Raw genomic sequence first — 18,571 nt, 5'->3', positions numbered from 1 at the left:
AAGGCAAGCACAGCTACCCATGCAGACAGTACTCCTTAGCCGTAACCGATATCCCATGGGAACACGAACTCGTTAAGCTTCCCAAGCAATTATCTCCCAGTGTCCCACGATGCTAGGCTAACCTCAATGCTGACAAATACCTCCACGACGAGAAGGTAGCTTCAGTCTTTACTAAGTTTTAACAAAATTATAACAACTCTTTTATAAAATAAAACATGTATTTCCCTTCATGTCTTAGTAGGTATGGGTTTTGTTCTAGTTCTGTCGTCTTCTTTTATAATTTCTTTACCAACCATCCTAAGGTAAAAACGTCCATTCTTTTCATCAACGTCTTTTTTCCCTCTCTTTTCCCAGACCTCCCGTTAACCAGGTCAACTCCCATTGGCCACAACTTAACGAGCGACCTTATTGGTCAAAACTTACAATTCAAAGTAAAACAAACTATTCACTTATCTTTCAAATATATAACCAATTAATTATAACAAATAAACTCAATACCTGATTCAATCAAGGGTATTACACCCATGTCGTTACCTACTCGGGGTGCGCGGCTGTCACCGACGCTTGTTTAATGTGAGCGGGTCAGAGACGCAGTCCCAGAATTCCCAATATTAACATTTACATTTACATTTACGTAATTTAGTAGACGCTCTTATCCAACGTGTTTGATTTTATCGCACAAAATCTGCAATGCTTTTGTAGTGTGAGATGTGCAACGACAAGTTTTGAGAACAGTGATCAGCAATAGCCAATGAGAGCTCGGCAGATGATGACGTTGTTTCGCATCACCCAGGATGTGTAGACTCTCAAGCAGGAGCGATGACTGCTAGTATGCATTCGTACTTGCCTTTAACTAAAGCGTCAAATTGTTACAGTTCTGAAGTTCACAAGCATTGTTATTTAATTCAAAATGTTGGCTAGGTATTTCAACTCTGTATGGCAAGCATGAATGTTTGACTGAAAGTTTAGGAGGTTGCTTTGAGCCACAGCTCGTAGCTACATTACATCTAATCACGTCATTGTTTTCACGAGACAGTGTGATATCGAGAATCCTCACGACCAAGTGAAGAGTCGTGTAGTCTGTGACCACCGTCTGTGACACATCTTTTAGTGTGCGCCTCACTACGTTGGCAACACAAAAGAAAATACAGGAAAGACAGACATTTAGTGTGAGAGGCTCAGCGATGTTAGGATTTTGAAAGTTGTGGTGTCCACCTAGCTCCCTGATCCTGTGGCTTCGAAAATGTGGGCGTGGTGTCTGTTTTTTTTCTGGAAGACAGCGAGGAGGAGTGGCGAGAGAGCAGGACATCGAAAGCTCTGACGGGAGGACACGCCCTTCTCCCCAGGGATATAAGTCGCTACAGAACCCACTTGTGAAACCAAGCAGCTGCGCATTCTGAGGACACATGAACCGTTTTACCGGGGACGGTATTTGATTATGACATGAATTCGTTTTTACAATCATATGTTTTTCAAAATTCAAAAGGCACTCACACATCTGACGAAGGCCATGAGGCCAATACGTAAAGCTTATTAAAGAGCAGTGATACTATCAAGAGCAGTGTGCGGGTTTCTTCTACAATCATATGTTTAACAGGGGTGGGTGGTAGTGCGAAGCAACGGGTTTGGACCAATGATAAACCCTGTTTTGCTGATGCTATGTATTGGCCATTGTTGAGAGGCTTTGAAGCCACGGGTTGGCCACATTGGCACCCCCCAGTTGGAACAATCCTCCATAGGAATGTATGTAATGTAGTGAAGAAAAAGTAGTCAAAAATATAAATAGTACAGTACAGATACATTAAAAAAAATACTTCAAGTTGTACTTTAATGTATTTTTGTTTAAGTACTTTACACCACTGACATTGTGGTAGCATAATGAAGATCCTGGTTGACTAGTTTTTATGTAAAATAGTAGGCCGATGACAATATCGAGTGTACCCATCTCTCTGTCAAAAGTCCAAAATCCGTCTTTCAAGAATGTGCTCGTGCCTGTTCATTGTGCGCGCATCGCTTTTTGGTTCGCATGTCCTCATCAACCTCTGACGACTGTCAAAATGAATGTAGGCCTAATAGAAATTGGAATGGACAATTACAAACGACTTTAATTATAAACGACCTCGAAAAAAAACTTGCCCATGCATGGTTCATAAAATGAATCTATTATTTTGGGTGGATATTCAAAGCTTTACAGAAACTGCAGAAAATATGCAGCCCAATATGAGGGGTTAAAAATTGCGACAATAAAGAAGAAAAAACCCTGCCTAAACTTGCAGACTGTTCCAACTTTTGCTAAAGGTTTCCAGATGTTGATTGAAGCACTCGCGGGCTCTATTCTTGAATAGCCTAAATTTTAAATGCACAACAATGTAAACTACTCTGACGTTGAATACTTTAATACAATAATAGTTAATAGAAGGTCGGTTGGCCTATATTGACTCGCATGTAGACTCGCTGCCTCCTGAAGTTTACAGTCCCAATGCATCGGGTTAGACAGTGCACTTTAATTTTCCCCACAGCTTTCTCTGACTGACACGGAAGGTGGAATCCAGTTACATGTTTTTTCCCTGAGTGGGAGGATTTAGGAATCTTGCCAATATGTGACTGAAGCAATGGAACGCTGAGCAAGAAAAGTAACAATTACTGAACGTCGCAGTGAGAAAACTTTACTTTGAAGAAGGACAGCATAACACGATCCAAATGGCAGAACAGGTAGGTCTACTATACCATTTTAATATCAACACTTGTCAAAACGTTGCACTTGAAGAGATGGTGGCTTTACTCATCTTAGAAGCAACTAATGGAGCATTCTTTTAGTGCATCAAATGGAGCATTATTTGGGGGATAACTTCCCCCACACTTAGGCGTCGTTCTGGTTATCTTTGGAAGTGGCACAGATGTAGTTTAACCAACATTCCATAGACATTATGCGATCCAATTTCTATCATTACATATTCCATTAGATCATATTAAAATAGTCAAAGCCCTGTCTAAACTGGGGAGGGGGGGGACAGGGAGGGGGGTGGGGGTTCTACTAAGCTATATAGAATTGTTTTAAGAAGGTCATACCCAAGGATCATTTTGTTATTTCATTTAGAATTTTAAGACCCCTTGAAGTATCAAAAAAATATAAAAAAGAAAATGATGAAAAATTGTATTTGGCCTTACTGCTATTTATTAGCCCATACAAACGCCTTAAATAACTGATTCACTACATGGAACAACAGTCCCCAAAATATTATCTAAAAGAAGTTTGTTCTTAATAAGTGTCTATCCTAAATCTTCGAGATATAACAAAGATCAGGAATTTTTTACATGTATTTAACCCCTTATTTTTGGCACTAAACAGTCTCCTTATATACTTCCATAAAATGTTTCAACTGGTACCGGGGGACCTTCAGACATATCTTGTGAGGCCTGTGGGCATCCTAGAGCAAAACACAGAGGGGTCATATTAGTGTGTAGCCCAAACTGTTCGGATGCAACAGATGATTTTGCGAGAAATCATGGGATGTCTCAGGGTCTGACAAACACCGCTCTAGCTCTGTCACCTTTTCACTGCATATGCAGTAGTGCATCATAAGCGGATGTGGTGGATTGAGACGTATCCAATGCAAAAAAAAAAAAAAAAAATGTATATCTCTAGCACACATAGAACAATGAGACAGATATTTCACAAGATGTATGAATGTGAAGCATCCTCTTGGCTTTTCCACTCACTACCAAATATGGTGGTGAGAGAAAGCCCAGTGGCCGGCAGTGGGAAAAGATTGAACAAGATGGATATTGGCCGACATTCTGCACATTTTCTCATCGATGAAACATTTGATCTCAATACAGTTTCCTGTTCCCAAAACTGTTATGAACATAGTGGACTACGTTTTGTAGACTTTACTCTTTGCAAAAGTAAAAAACAATCTAGTTTTTTTTAGAAGGAGTGCAAAGGCGAATTGAGTTATTGCACATGATCACTTCACAGAGTTGGCGTTCCCTAACTGAAATATTCAGATGTTTGCTAGAATGCGCCAATAGGATCTCGCTAGCTTGTGGTTGGCTATGCCCAACTCCTTGCTTGTTCTGCCCACTATGACTAATTTGTTCCCATTGGAAATGAAAGGCTGTGGTCTATCTTGATTTAGTTATAAACAGAAATTGTCTCTAACTTAAACTAACAGATTTTGCTTTTGTATTTTTTATTCGGCTAATTTGATTTCCGTGGGGAGCGGACATCGAGTTAAATCCTATTGTCGCGTTTGCATAAAGCCTACTTTCCTTGCACTCTTGCCAGCTTAACGTGAGTTTATAACTAATAATTTCAATGCACTGATCAGTGTGCATGCTGGAACAGCAGAGAATAATGGACAATGACAAATGAATCTAGGCCATATGCTGACTATGGAGCAAGAAGCTATTCTCAGTTGTGTCTAAGGCAGAGACTGTGTGGAAATGAAAAGCACTGGGAGTCAATTAGTCCCTTCTCATTCCGTCCCCTCTCATTCCGTCCCCATGGCCTATGACACAGAGACCTTCTTTGGAGATAGACTACTGTGTGAGGGATGACAGCTAGACGAACAGAAAGACAGACAGACAGAATGAGATGCTCACTGTCGGCGAGCAAGCGCCTTACCATTGTTGCTTACTGTATCCATTTTATGACATTTTTTGGCTGCAGTGAGCTATCTGTGGAAACATCATAAAATGGAGCACTGTAGTGGTAGCCTAGGCCTAGTGAGTAAGACTTTTATTCTTTATTATATCCTACCCTGACAACTGAAACAACTAAATTGTTTCTGGATGTCTCAATGAATTTGGTTTAGCGTTTAGGAAATGGGTAAATAGAGTTTGAAGTCACCACTGATTCCTCTCCCTGTTGCCCAAGGTTCTTGTGCACGCCCCAGGCACAGAACTCGGCCATGGCATTTCTAACACACCGTCGCCTTGAGACCCCCACACCGGCAATTTTTTTTCCTCAAGGGCCCCACACTGGTACATTTTTCCACTTGAGGCCTCCATTATTAGACAGATCATTTTGCTTGAAAAACCTAAGTTAGACAGGCCCAATGGGCAAAATATTGACCAGCCCATCTAGCATTTGCCCAAAATGCCAGATGTCCTGTCCTCCCCAGCACACCCTGAAGATAAACAGTGACAGGGAGATCTGTCATAGCTACCCCAACCTGCAGGTATTTCATGTACATTCTCCATGTAGACAAGTTGTCTGAATTTTCCTTCCAATAACAGTAGGACACTCAGTCTCTCGTTATTTAAGCTTACTCCTCCCCACCCAAACCACAGATCGCCCACATTTCAATAGCATGTTAAAATATCAATTTGAATAGGAGTAAGTGACATAGCAAAATTCCTTTACAGTTATTTAATGTTTGTGATTTAGGATAGAAATAAAAAGTAGTATGAAGAAAAACCTGTCAGCTGCAATAGATTGGATGTTTGGTTCTTGGTTTAAAGAGAGTATGGAATGATGTACTTCACAATGACCAGACTAACCAGTCTGTGTGACACAGATTCATATGCCACTGCAAAACATAAGGTCTACTTTTGAACTTTTTTTTTAAAGGTGACTTGCGACCTAGAAGTATAACTGTTCTTGTTGGAGTGTAACTTTTCACTCAGCATATTATTTCTCACAATTTTTTGGTTGACCACTAAGCGTTCCGTGACATTGATACTGTGAAAGGTCTGATACAAACACAAGTTAAACATCAGAGTGCCATCTCTGCGTAGACTTCGGACACGTGGAGGCATGCAAGATATGCACTTGAGGACGGATGTGAGTGTGTCTGAAAAAATGTTGGTATTTGGGACTAAATTGAGTGGAGGTCGGTACACTTTGGCAAAAACCTGGGGAGTCTGTCTCATGAATATATTAATTTTCTTTCTTTCGTAATGATCTATTATAATAATAAACTTCACATAATAAACTTCAAAGGACTGTCAGATGACGCTTTTCTAATTGCTATATTATTTGAATTCCCCAATCTAACACGCTTTTTTTTCTCCACCTCTGGCGCAGCACTCAGACCTGGAAAATGCCATCAACACTTTGGTCACACAGTTCCATGCCGCTGCGGCCAATAATGGTCCCACGCTCCAAACCCAAGAATTCAGAGGCCTCCTATCCTCCCAGCTGCCCAACTTAGTTACGGTACGTAATCTGCAATGGCCGGCTACATTGCTCCCACCCTTCCCGGCCACACCCATTGATTCTACCAGTAAGGCATGGCTCTGACTCTTATTACCCTCACACTCAGCCGCAAACATACAGTACACACCACCTCCTATAACTCCCAAACAAACACTCAGGAAAAGCTTTGAGGCGTCAATTGCCAGGTTCGATGCAAATCCAAAATTTGCTGTAATATAATGTGTGCTCAGTCACCAATTGAGTTTTAAACATGCTTTATTTGAATCTGACACCTGCTTTATTTGAATCACTGAAAAGGCTAAATGATCTTGCTTTGTCTTCATGTTGGAACTGGTTGCTTAGTTGTCTGAGGCCCAAGCCTGTTTTCTAGGACGAGTCTGAATTTACCAGAGGGTGACAAAGATAGCTATGCTTCTGAAAAACAGGAAAAGGCCTGTTCAAATACATGAGCGAGTGAGGAAGGGTCAAGGTTGTTCGCTCATCTAGAGGGGGAAAAACAAACGGACAGATAAATAACAGTTTCCATTATGAACAAAGTAGCAAAAAATATGTAATTGTAATATGACTCCTTGCACCAAGTTGACTTCATCCACCATAAACTCGACAACCAAGTAGAGTATTTATGCTACACAATAGTTAGTCACAACAGCTAGGAAATATTTGTTCAACTGTTGAAGTAAATACTATGCTTAATTACCAAGTAAATATGTTTTTCATTACATCCAGTCTTAGACTTAAATAAAACCAGAATCTCTTTAAAAGAAAAAGTAATGATCACATCATTCAAATGGGATTCCATTGCAAACAGCTCTTTATATTGTCTCAGCTGTGGAGCAGCATTCAGGCCAGGAAATCATTTCCCAAATCAATTTCCTATTGTTTCCAGCAGACAGAAGGATCCACAGTGTTTGCATCTGCCTGGCTGACAGCTTTATACAATTTCAGAATGAAATTACTGTAGATAAGATTGGCTACCCAGATACTAATACTGATTACCTCAAGAATACCAAACAAAGGTTGCTACAGTTGAAGTCAGAAGTTTATATACACTTAGGTTGGAGTCATTACAACTAGTTTTTCAACCACTCCACAAATTTCTTGTTAACAAACTAAAGTTTTAGCAAGTCAGTTAGGACATTTACTTTGTGCATGACAATAATTTTTCCAACAATTGTTTACACACAGATTATTTCACTTATAATTCACTGTATCACAATTCCAGTGGGTCAGAAGTTTACATCCACTGAGTTGACTGTGCCTTTAAACAGCTTGGAAAATTCCAGAAAATTATGCCATGGCTTTAGAAGCTTCTGATAGCCTAATTGACATCATTTGAGTCAATTGGAGGTGTACCTGTGGATATATTTCAAGGCCTACCTTCAAACGCAGTGCCTCTTTGCTTGACATCGTGGAAAAAATCTAATGAAATCAACCAAGACCTCAGAAAAAAAATTGTAGACCTCCACAAGTCTGGTTCATCCTTGGGAGCAATTTAAAAACGCCTGAAGGTACCACTTTCATCTGTACAAACAATAGTACGCAAGTATAAACACCATGGGACCATGCAGCCGTCCTACCACTCAGGAAGGAGACACGTTCTGTCTCCTAGAGATTAACGTAGTTTGGTGCAAATCAATCCCAGAACAACAGCAAAGGACCTTGTGAAGATGCTGGAGGAAACAGGTACAAAAGTAACTATATCCACAGTAAAACGAGTCCTATATTGACATAACCTGAAAGGCTGCTCAGCAAGGAAGAAGCCACTGCTCTCCATAAAAAAGCAAGATTACGGTTTGCAACTGCACATTGGGACAAATATTGTACTTTTGGAGAAATGTCCTCTGGTCTGATCAAACAAAAATAGAACTGTTTGGCCATAATGACCATGGTTATGTTTGGAGGAAAAAGAGGGAGGTTTGCAAGCCGAAGAACACCATCCCAACCGTGAAGCATGGGGGTGGCAGCATCATGTTGTGGGGGTGCTTTGCTGCAGGAGGGACTGCTGCACTTCACAAAATAGATGGCATCATGGGGCAGAAAAATTATGTGGATATATTGAAGCAACATCTCAAGACATCAGTCAGGAAGTTAAAGCTTGGTCACAAATGGCTCTTACAAATGGACAATGACCCCAAGCATTCTTCCAAAGTTGTGGCAAAATGGCTTAAGGACAACAAAGTCAATGTATTGGAGTGGCCATCACAAAGCCCTGACCTCAGTCCTATAGAAAATTTGTAGGCAGAACTGAAAAAGCATGTGTGAGCAAGGAGGCCTACAAACCTGACTCAGTTACACCAGCTCTGTCAGGAGGAATGGGCCAAAATTCACCCAACTTACTGTGGAAGCTTATGGAAGGCTACCCAAAAACGTTTGACCCAAGTTAAACAATTTAAAGGCAATGCTTCCAAATACTAATTGAGTGTATGTACACTTCTGACCCACTGGGAATGTGATGAAAGAAATAAAAGCTGAAAAAAATAATTCTCTCTACTATTATTCTGACATTTCACATTCTTAAAATAAACTGGTGATCCTAACTGACCTAAGACAGGGAATTTTTACTTGGATCAAATGTCAGGAATTGTGAAAAACTGAGTTCAAATGTATTTGGCTAAGGTGTATGTAAACTTCCGACTTCAACTGTATATGCAAACATCGATACAAATGAAAATGTTCCTAGAACAAGAGCCATGGATGTATAACCACTAGAGGTTAGCAAAGCCTGAAACATATGACAGTTAGTTGACAAAGTATACACATGATGTGTTTATTCAGCTGCATACTGTCACGTCCTGGCCAGTATAAGGGTTAATTGTTATTGTAGTTTGGTCAGGACGTGGCAGAGGGTATTTGGTTTATGTGGTTCGGGGTGGTGTTTTTTCTAAAAGGGCATTTGATTTAAGTATTCCGGGGTTTTTGGGCACTGTTTCTTGTTTAGCGTGTGTGAGCCTAACAGGACTGTCTAGTAATTGTGAGTTCGTTTTGTTATTTTGTATGTTCATTTTTGAGTTTATTAAATGTTCAAAATGAACTATCTCAACTCTGCTGCATATTGGTCCTCTTTTTCCGACGATGATTTCGCTATATCGTCTGACGACGACGAAATCCCTGACACATACAGTACAGTTGAAAAGAGGCCAATAGTGGATTATGAAGTCAAACATGTTGACTGGAGTTATTCAGCTGAATTATTGATACAATAATTACCGCTGAAGATATTAGTACTGTTGTCACGACTTCCGCCGAAGTCTGTCCCTCTCCTTGTTGGGGCTGCGTTCGGCGGTCGACGTCACCGGTCTTTTAGCCATCGCCGATCCACTTTTCATTTTCCATTTGCTTTGTCTTTGTTTTCTACACACCTGGTTTCTATTCCCCAATTACATGTTCATTATTTAACCCTCTGTTTCCCACATGTTAGTATGCGTGTTAATTGATTGTTTATGGCGGTACTTGTCGGCTGGTTATGTTTGCCGGGTTATGTATTTGCGCACGTTATTTTCGAGTGACCGGTATTTCTCCGCACTTTGAGTATACGCTCAAAAGTGTAATAGACTAATTGCTAACTTTCTGCTAATTCATGTCTATGCATGATTACTTAATTGCTTATTAACTGGTCAGTAAGTTAAATACCGTGTACATATAGTGAAGAGTTGTTTTTGTGCTCCCTCCCCCAGACTGGAGCGTCAGAGCAGGGCCTGGGAGAGGTGATGAGACAAATGGGTGTGATGGACGGCGAGGGAATCACCTTCAACCACTTCTGGAGGTTGATCCAGTCACTGGCCACCACACAGCATGGTCTACGCAGCAGCGAGGAGATGTCCAAGTGCTCCTGTGTGCTTCTGTGAAGGCCATGCCTTCTGACGGTGGTGTGAGCCAGGGGGAACCAGACAGCCTTATAGTATGCCACCCAGTGTCAGTACCCCTTCTCACCACACTGCTCCCATCCAACCCTGGACACTCACGTAGTCCTCAACCCTTCCACTACAGGCCTCTTATGTACATTCTCCATGCTTGGTAGTGCTCCATGTCAGCAGTGTTCATCTCTTTGTTCTATGCCACTTGGTTTACAGGATTTGTTTTGTACTCCCTTAGTGTTAACGGTGGTGTTGTTTCCATCCAAATATCCCTTCTATTGAAATATCCCCTTTCTTAAACCTTGAAAGGCTTTCCTATAGGCCTACTACCAGTCTAACCACTACAAATAACCCTTAGATGACATATGACCCAAAGTGAAATCAGAAAGCCATGTGCAAGATTTAGGTACTAGACAATGAAAACATGTATTTACACACGGCAGTACGCGTTAGTGGAAAGCTCCTTTGAGCCACCAGTAGTCCACATACATACAGTACTGGTATTGCAGAGTGCCCATAGCATGTTTCTTTAAACAATGTTTTCACACCACTGTGGTATTGCAGTTTTGTGTTTATATTTTCAAATTCTCTTTATTCTGGCCCGTGTGATAACATACTACAACATGACAAGAAATGATATAATAAAGATCAAAAGAAATTGCAACAATGGTGAACTCGGTTATTTGTATTTATTTTTGTTGAATTATTACTCGAATCATTAATCAACATATTACCCACTGACAGATAAGCATTTTACAAAATACATTTTGTGATGAAAAAAATAAAGAATCATAGACATATTTCAGTGTATTAACTAGAAGGTGAATGGTTGTCACCACTATACAGCACACCTCTTGTATTCAGTGTGTAATTGTTACACTCTTACCACAATGTTATAATTTAGGCAAACTAACTCTATTGGGCAAATGGCACCTATTACACATTTTCATACAACCTATGAACATCACACTGTCTAATTAATCTGTTTATTTTAAATTGTTCAATGGCAATGTCTTATCTAAACGTTCAGTTTGTAGATTCGCGGTCTTCCATGAAAGCTATTAGAAAGCATTATTTTTGCACGAGTGCTAGCAATTCCAGTGAATCCCTGTACGGAGAATGCCATTTTAAAATTCTGAACTACCACTCTGAAACCCCAATGCCCCAATTATTCAAATAAACAAGCCAACCCAGCTACTTACTTACTTGATTAGGCCTTTGGATACCTTACGGAACATAGCCAACCCAGCAACTTCATGTTATTGTAGAACTGTACTCAATGGATAAATCCAGATGGATGAATATTTAAAAGATAGTACAGAAATCAACCTTTGAAATGATTGTACATTTTTGTGTAAATTACCTTGTACCAATACTAACTAGAACCACTGTAATGACGATTACAATTTTGAAATCTCAATGAATAGGGTTTAAGTCATCTAGCAGCCATGTTCCATCCTCATGCTCTGCATCCTTTTTCCAGCTTCTTCCCCTCTGGTGTTCCCCGAAATAATTAAAAAGATGAAAACACGTATTTATTCATGACCTTACCACGTTGGGGCCAAGGGTCGTCCTCTAGCATAGGGTGGTTGTAACAAATTCCCTTCTGGTGACCGTTATCAGCACCTCACAACCTTGAGCTGCACACTCCACTCCCCATCCCCCCAGGACCGAAGCCTGCAAGTCTAGACAGTACCAAAAACCTGCCTCTCAAACTCTCTCTGACCTGAATGACCTGTGCCCTGATAGGTTGCTAGGGAGGTTACTAAGGGGCTGGATATCTGCCCATCCTCTTGACTCTGAAGGTCACGCAATACTTGCAGTCTCCCAATATTTGCAGTCTCCCTGCCAGTGGCAGAGAGCAACATCTGTCTATGCCCATCAATTACTGGACTCACTCATATCTCTGGACTTGTGGGATGGAGTGCATGCCTAAAAACCATTTCCATGTACATCCCCATATTCATCTTCAGCTGTGTGTGGTTAAAGTTCCCGTGTGTGTTAACTCTTGGGCTGCTTTATTCCCCTCTAACCGGGGGGCGGTGTCATTGAGTCACAAACCAGTTAAATATGTAGAGCCGGGTCGCTCTCTTTCAGTGGTCATCCCCAACAAAGGCTGTCAGAGCCTTGGGACCGGACCACCTTGCATGCGATAACACTCATGAGGAAGAGCGAGAAGGTGCGAAAGTTTCAGCCGGATGCAAAGAACATGGCAGCTATGAAGTAGTGGCCTCAGCGCTCGCAGTCCCGGATACATTGATGCAGCTGGAACATCTGGCGACAGAAGTTGTTAAATTCGGATGCCTTGAGGCCCTGTCTAAGCTCTCAGAGGGAATAGTGCTCCTTCTGATCCCGGAAAACATAAGTGAATTTCTCAACTTCTTCCAGATGGTTAGAATGAATGTACTAGAAGGTTGTCCTATGCACCTTGAATGCAGTCGTTCAGAACGTAATACAACTCAAAAACGGTCATCCCTGGAGTTGTACCTGATCTCCACCAGCAGATCGAGAATGGTGGTGAGGTGCTTGATGGGAATGTCTCCCATGGGTTTGTGGTCAGTCAGCCACACGGTCGGGAGGTTCCCCCGGTTGTGCACTGGGACATAATCTGGAGCGCACCTTAGTTCATTCTCCTCAAAGAACATGTAAGCCCCTCCAGTCAATGGAGGTGTACTTCTTACGCAAGTCTGCTGAGACAAACATTTGAGTGTAGATCGGCCATTCTAAAGTCTGTATGTATAGGGCGTGCCCCTGGTAGTTGGGAATGGCCTCTCCTCTTTACTTTACTGACTTTATTGTCCCCATGGGGATATTTTGAGACAGTGTCATGCATACATTTAAAGTGGGGTTTTAAATACAAAACAAATTGATAACTTTTATAACAGTTTCATACTAATAAAAAAAAACTAGCCTGCTGGCCTTACTGGGTTGATAGGAACATTAGCCAGAGCTGTTTGGGAGGGATATGACTCAAATTATTGTCTAGTTCTGTTTTTCCTACCGAGCTGTGCCTAATACCTGCACGCAAAGGGGAGTAATTCAAAGTCCGGGTACAGGGGGTGGCTTGGGTCTACATTTATTTTGTGAGCCTGACCTTAAATATCTAATCTAGGCCTTTCTGTTTGACTCCAAGGACCTTGCTTGCTGTGGTGATAATCCTTCTCAGCATATTCTCCTGGCTGACAGTGGCATTGCCAAACCAACAAACAATACAAAAGTTTTAAATACTCTCAATGAAAGATTTGTAAAACAGAGTCAGTATAGTCAACATTAAAAGATCCCAGCTTTTTGAGAAAGTACAGTCTCTGTTGACTCTTTTTGTAGATCAGGTCTGTACATTTATGCAACTGAAGCTTATTGTCCAAGAGGTCACCCAGATATGTGTATTCCTCTACAAGCTCTATGTTCTGACCTCTGATAGATGTTGCAGAGGTAGGTGTTGTATGCTTCCTGAAGTCTATGCACATCTTTTTGGTCTTGTTGATATTGAGGACCAAGAGTGATTTGTCACACCACTCTACAAAGTCATTTAGGACTGGGCCATGGTGTTCCTTGTCATCATGCAACAGGCTGATCAAGGCAGTGTCATCAACGAATTTAACGAGGTGTCTGTCAGGATGGGAACTAGTACAACTATTAGTGTACAAGGTGTACAGGAGTGGGGACAAAACACATCCTTGAGGAGAGCCTGTGTTGGTGGTGCGAATGTCCGTGCGTATTTCCGACACGTGGGGAACTACTTTGACTCGCTGTGACATCTGGCTCAGGAAGTCCAACAGCCACAAAACCAGCCCTGAATCTAAGGATAAGTCCCTAATGAGTCTCTGTGCCAGAATGTAAGGCTGGATTGTGTTGAAGGCAGAAGTAAAGTCAACAGAACCCTGACATTGGATTTGACACCCTCTAGATGTCTATAGACCATGTTGAGGAGAGTAAGAATGGCATCATCAACTCCTCTGGTGGGCTGATAGACAAACGCTGAAAATTACTTGTCACAATTTTCTCAAAGCATTTCTTTACTAAGGATGTCAAGGCGACAGGGCAGTAGTCATTCACCACAGAGGGATTAGATGCTTTAGGAATGGGTATAATTATTGAGTTTTTCCACAATACTGACACGTGTTGCTGGTCGAGCGAGAATTGGAAAATGTCTGTAAAAACAACAGCCAATTGTTCAGGAAAATGCTTTAACACAGGTCCACTTATTTTGTCTGGGACTGGGCTTTAGTGTGCGTTACATCCCCTGAACAACTTCAAAACATCAGCCTCAGGGGCGGAAATCGCGGGGGGGGACGGGGGGGACACGACCCCCCCCATCCTGGGAAAAATATGATTTGTCCCCCCCAATATATCACTGAAACATAACTATGTAATTTAAATAATATGAATAATACACAATGAAAGCAATTGTGCTGATTATAGACACTTAATAGCGCGTTTTTAAGTTTCAAAAGATTGCGACCCCCCCACCCTTTTCCTCACAATGGTTTGATCCACTGGCAAGGTAACAGAGGGGTCGTAGCCACTGTCTGAAAGGCACTCAATGAACGTAACTGACGTGAGGTTAATCCAGTCAATCGCGCACACACACTAGCTGAATATGCAGAGCTAGCGCGCAAATATGAACTATTAAGCTAGCTAGTACCTATTCCATTTATGTGGCCTCGTCAAAGATGGAATCTTTGCTATCGTCAATTTATTCCGAGATCAGCATGCAGATGATGTAAGTTAGTGCTTCAAAGTCCCTGTGATAAGGTTAGCGATAAACTGAAGTCCAAACTGAACAGAATTACACTCTCTTCTACCATTGTCTTAAATATATTTAATGGTCTCGTTGCAAAAGCTAAATTGTCGCAAGGGAACTTTTATTTATTTATTTTATTTAACCCGGGTAGCAAAGATTATAGCAAACACCACTGAAACTGAATTGGTGCTCGCTAGCTTTGCAAATTCAGCTATTGTTGGAAGCCAGCCAATATGAAACAAACTATTAAAATTACAAAAGGTTGCAGCATATGTTGTGTAAATGGTGAACTCATACAGCTGTCAACTCTTGTCATTTTAATCCGTTTCACATTTGCTAGCTACCTTTTAGATCGAAGCCCAAATAGAATGATAAAAGATAAGATGATAGAAGCCCATCTCCTACTGTAAATAACCTACACACTGTGTGTGTGTGTGTAGCCAGCCAGCCAGGTAGAAAAATGGCAGAAAAATAAAAGACGGACATCAGAGTATTTTTCAGTACACCAAAAAGCAAAGTAAGAACCCTAGTAGCCTAATATCTCAAAGACTAGTTAAATAAAATGTTCATAAGAAAGAAATGAAATTCTAATGGAAATGTTTCACAATGATGTCATTAGGCAGAGCAGGCAACAGATGGCACACAGACAGCAGAGTTGGGGACAGATATGCAGGGACAGACTGGCAGAGACAGGGAGTCTCAGGTAAATTTGTTGAGTCTTTGTTTGGCAACATTATGAAAGGTTCTCCATTTTTTAAACTTGTAAAATAGGAACATAATTGGAAAATGCCATGGATACCCCCACTCTCAACTTAAACTGGTGACTGAACTAAGCTTTGTTAAAGGCAATGGTATTGCTGTTGTGAGTAGTTGTGTAGTTTTGGGTACCGGTAGTTAGGAGTACGGCAAACACCTTATTTCTTTGGTTCCTCAATATACATTTACCATATTACAATGTAGGCTATGTGTTACAGCACTACTTTTGGTGTCCCCCTCAGGAATTGCTCTTGAGAACATTTCATGTAATTGTCCCCCCCAAAGTTGATATCAGATTTTCGCCCCTGATCAGCCTGTTAAACAACAACCCTCTCAAACATTTGTAATGACGCTTCCATTTGTTTTATTTCCGACACAAAGTCGTCAGATTCAAATCTTGAGAAGAAAACATTCAGTTCATTAGCCATGTTCTGGCCCTCATGTCTCCCAAGGTCAGCATTGGTTTTTCCCTTCGCCTATGTGGGGGGCACTAGCCATGGATTTAATCTCTACCCAGGCCACCTTCGAGTTTCCTGAGGAGCGGGTCCTCTCCAACCTTTGCTTGATTGCCTCCTTGTCCACCAGTATCGGTCTTTTGATCTCACGTTGTACATTTCTTAAAGCCTGTCTATCACCCTCAGCATAAACTGCCTTCTTCCTATTAAGTAGTTATTTTAGATGTTTTGATACCCAAGGCTTATTTTTAGGGAAGATTTTACAGGTTTTAGTAGGCACAACCGACTCAACACAGAAGTTTACATAGTCTGAAACAACATCTGTCATCAAGATCAGAGCTGCTGTCCTCAAATACCTCCCACATAGTACAGTCAAATCACCCTTGGAGACGAGTGATACTGTTGTCGTTCCAGATCTGGACAGTTTTAACTGTAGGTTTCTCCCTCTCCAGGAGTCGACAGTAGGTTAGCCTGAGGTAGACAACATTGTGGTCTGATGTCCACAGGGGAGGTCTGGTGGTGGCAGAGAAAGCATTTGGTATGGTTCCATAGCACAAATCAAGTGTCTTATTTTTCCTAGTGTGATATTTCACATACTGGTGGTACGTGCGCAGGACCTTGTGCAAAGTACAGTTGTTAAAATCCCCTAAAATAAATGTGGGTGCGTCGGGGGAGATAGATTCCAGTTTCTGTGAGAGATTATAAATAATCTGATGCTTTTGCTATATTAGCTTTTGGTTGAACGTACACAACAGTAAAAAACTATTGAGGGAACTCACGGGGCAGATAGTAGGGTCCATTTTCACCACTGGTCCCTGACAAGCAGGCAGACGCTCCCGCCGTGATGTTCCCTGTGGCGGTCAGATCCCGGTCCGCTCTGACCAGTGTGAAGCCGGCCGGCTCCACTTCCCTGACTGGGCCTCTAGCCAAGTGTCAGTAAACTCCAGAAATGAGGCCCCCTGGTATTTGTGTTGGAAGTGCAGATTCGCTGACAGCTCATCCGCTTTCCACCTCAGTGACTGGGCATTGGTGGGTAAAGGTCTTTGTTTTATTTGTCTGATTCCCCCGCGTTTTCCATGTTTGCATTTGGGTTTATAATCCACTCGCAGACAATCAGGGATTAGATAGGCCATTGGGATATCCATCGCATTTGTGTTTGAGTTGCATTGTAGTAGGAACTTTCTGCTGTATTGGATTCTGCTGCCAGCAGCGTTTTCATAATTTTGTCAGTTTGTAGAGTATGTACATGATCAACAAGATCAGTCCAACACCCCACCACTGTAAAACCATCGTTGACAGATGGTTTATAAACACAGTGTACTAATTAAAAACATAAAAGAACGCCACACACCGTCGCACCCTCCACTCTGGTCAGCAGGTTACCGTTCTGGTCCAGCTGAGCGATTACTTTCTTGCTGCCGTCTTTGTGCCTCCAGACCCCCTCCTCTCTGGTCACCTTCTCTCGGGTGGGGCTGACAGATACTGCTGAGCTCCTCAGGTGCAGTTTGGTCTCCATGTTGAAGGATATGAGCGCATGTAGCAGCCACTGTGCAAACTGGAGGTCCTTTCCTAGCACACAGCCCACCAGGCTGAGAGTCTGCAGATGCCTATCATCTGTTTTCATGGCCTCCATGACTTTGGCAAGTTCCTCTAGCCCATAACTCCCCAGTCTGGCCACCCCAACACTGCCATGACCCACCAGTACCACACGTCTGTCTGGTTAAACAGGTATGAGAGCCCCTGAGGAGTGTAAAGACATTGAGACAACCTCTAATAGCCATGCTTTTACTTTCACCACCAAATGAGTAACTTAGCTTCTGGTCGAACAAGGGACCAAATTATTTTCAAACCACCATCACAGTACTTTCTTACTATAATATGGCTACCACTGACATTTCCAAACAGTCAACACTGTTACTTAGACGTGATAAGGGCTTTCATGGGCCACAACATGGCACTATCGGGCACTGCACAGACTTTCCCAGGCTTGACATGATCATCTAAATCAGCACTGGATCTAGCACCATTTGAGGATGTTAGTGAGGAGGCGAGGGCTGTGGTCCAAACACTTAAAAGACACACTCGTCCACTTACCCTCGCCTTATGCCCTTGGAGTCGGCTTTGCGAGTGTACAATTATATTCACACCGGGGCCTGAAACTCCCCATAATAAAATTTGCGACGATTGTACATCCGCAAAGAAAAGTCAGCGAAAACTTAAAAACAGCATCAATGGAGAAGTCAACATATAAGTGTAAGTAAATACGAATGCAAATCAGTTAGAAATTGTGCTACTAATGCACGATGGTACAAACACGTCTCGTAAAAAGTACATTTGTTTTTGTTTGGTTATCTTTTGAAAATTGTAGAAATAAAATATTTTCCTTCTTCAGAAGTTCCAACTAGGCAGGCTAACGTTAGTTAGCTAACTCATTTGCTAGCTATCATACAGTAGGCATATATTAATCATTATATATTTAATATAAGTAGACATGCACAAATAATTGGCTATAGCGCATATAAAAGCACCCAACAAGCTACCGGTGGCTGAAAACACAATCATCGCGGGATGAACAAGTGACGAATTTCCGGCCAAGGGT

At 41.7% G+C, this 18,571-nt stretch overlaps 1 protein-coding gene across 1 annotated transcript; it reads left to right on the top strand.

Moving 5' to 3' along the window:
- Nucleotides 1-2,618: 2,618 nt before the first annotated feature.
- On the top strand, nucleotides 2,619-10,650 carry s10ae (S100-A14). Its single transcript, NM_001165284.1, is given in 3 exon segments — nucleotides 2,619-2,712; nucleotides 6,032-6,163; nucleotides 9,838-10,650. Coding segments are annotated over 3 exon segments (315 nt in total). The 5' UTR covers nucleotides 2,619-2,700; the 3' UTR covers nucleotides 10,009-10,650.
- Nucleotides 10,651-18,571: the final 7,921 nt, after the last annotated feature.

This window comes from Salmo salar, chromosome 27 (assembly GCF_965601325.2).
Source record: "Salmo salar chromosome 27, fSalSal1, whole genome shotgun sequence".
Lineage (NCBI taxonomy): Eukaryota > Metazoa > Chordata > Actinopteri > Salmoniformes > Salmonidae > Salmo > Salmo salar.
This window is presented reverse-complemented; position numbering and strand designations above follow the sequence as displayed.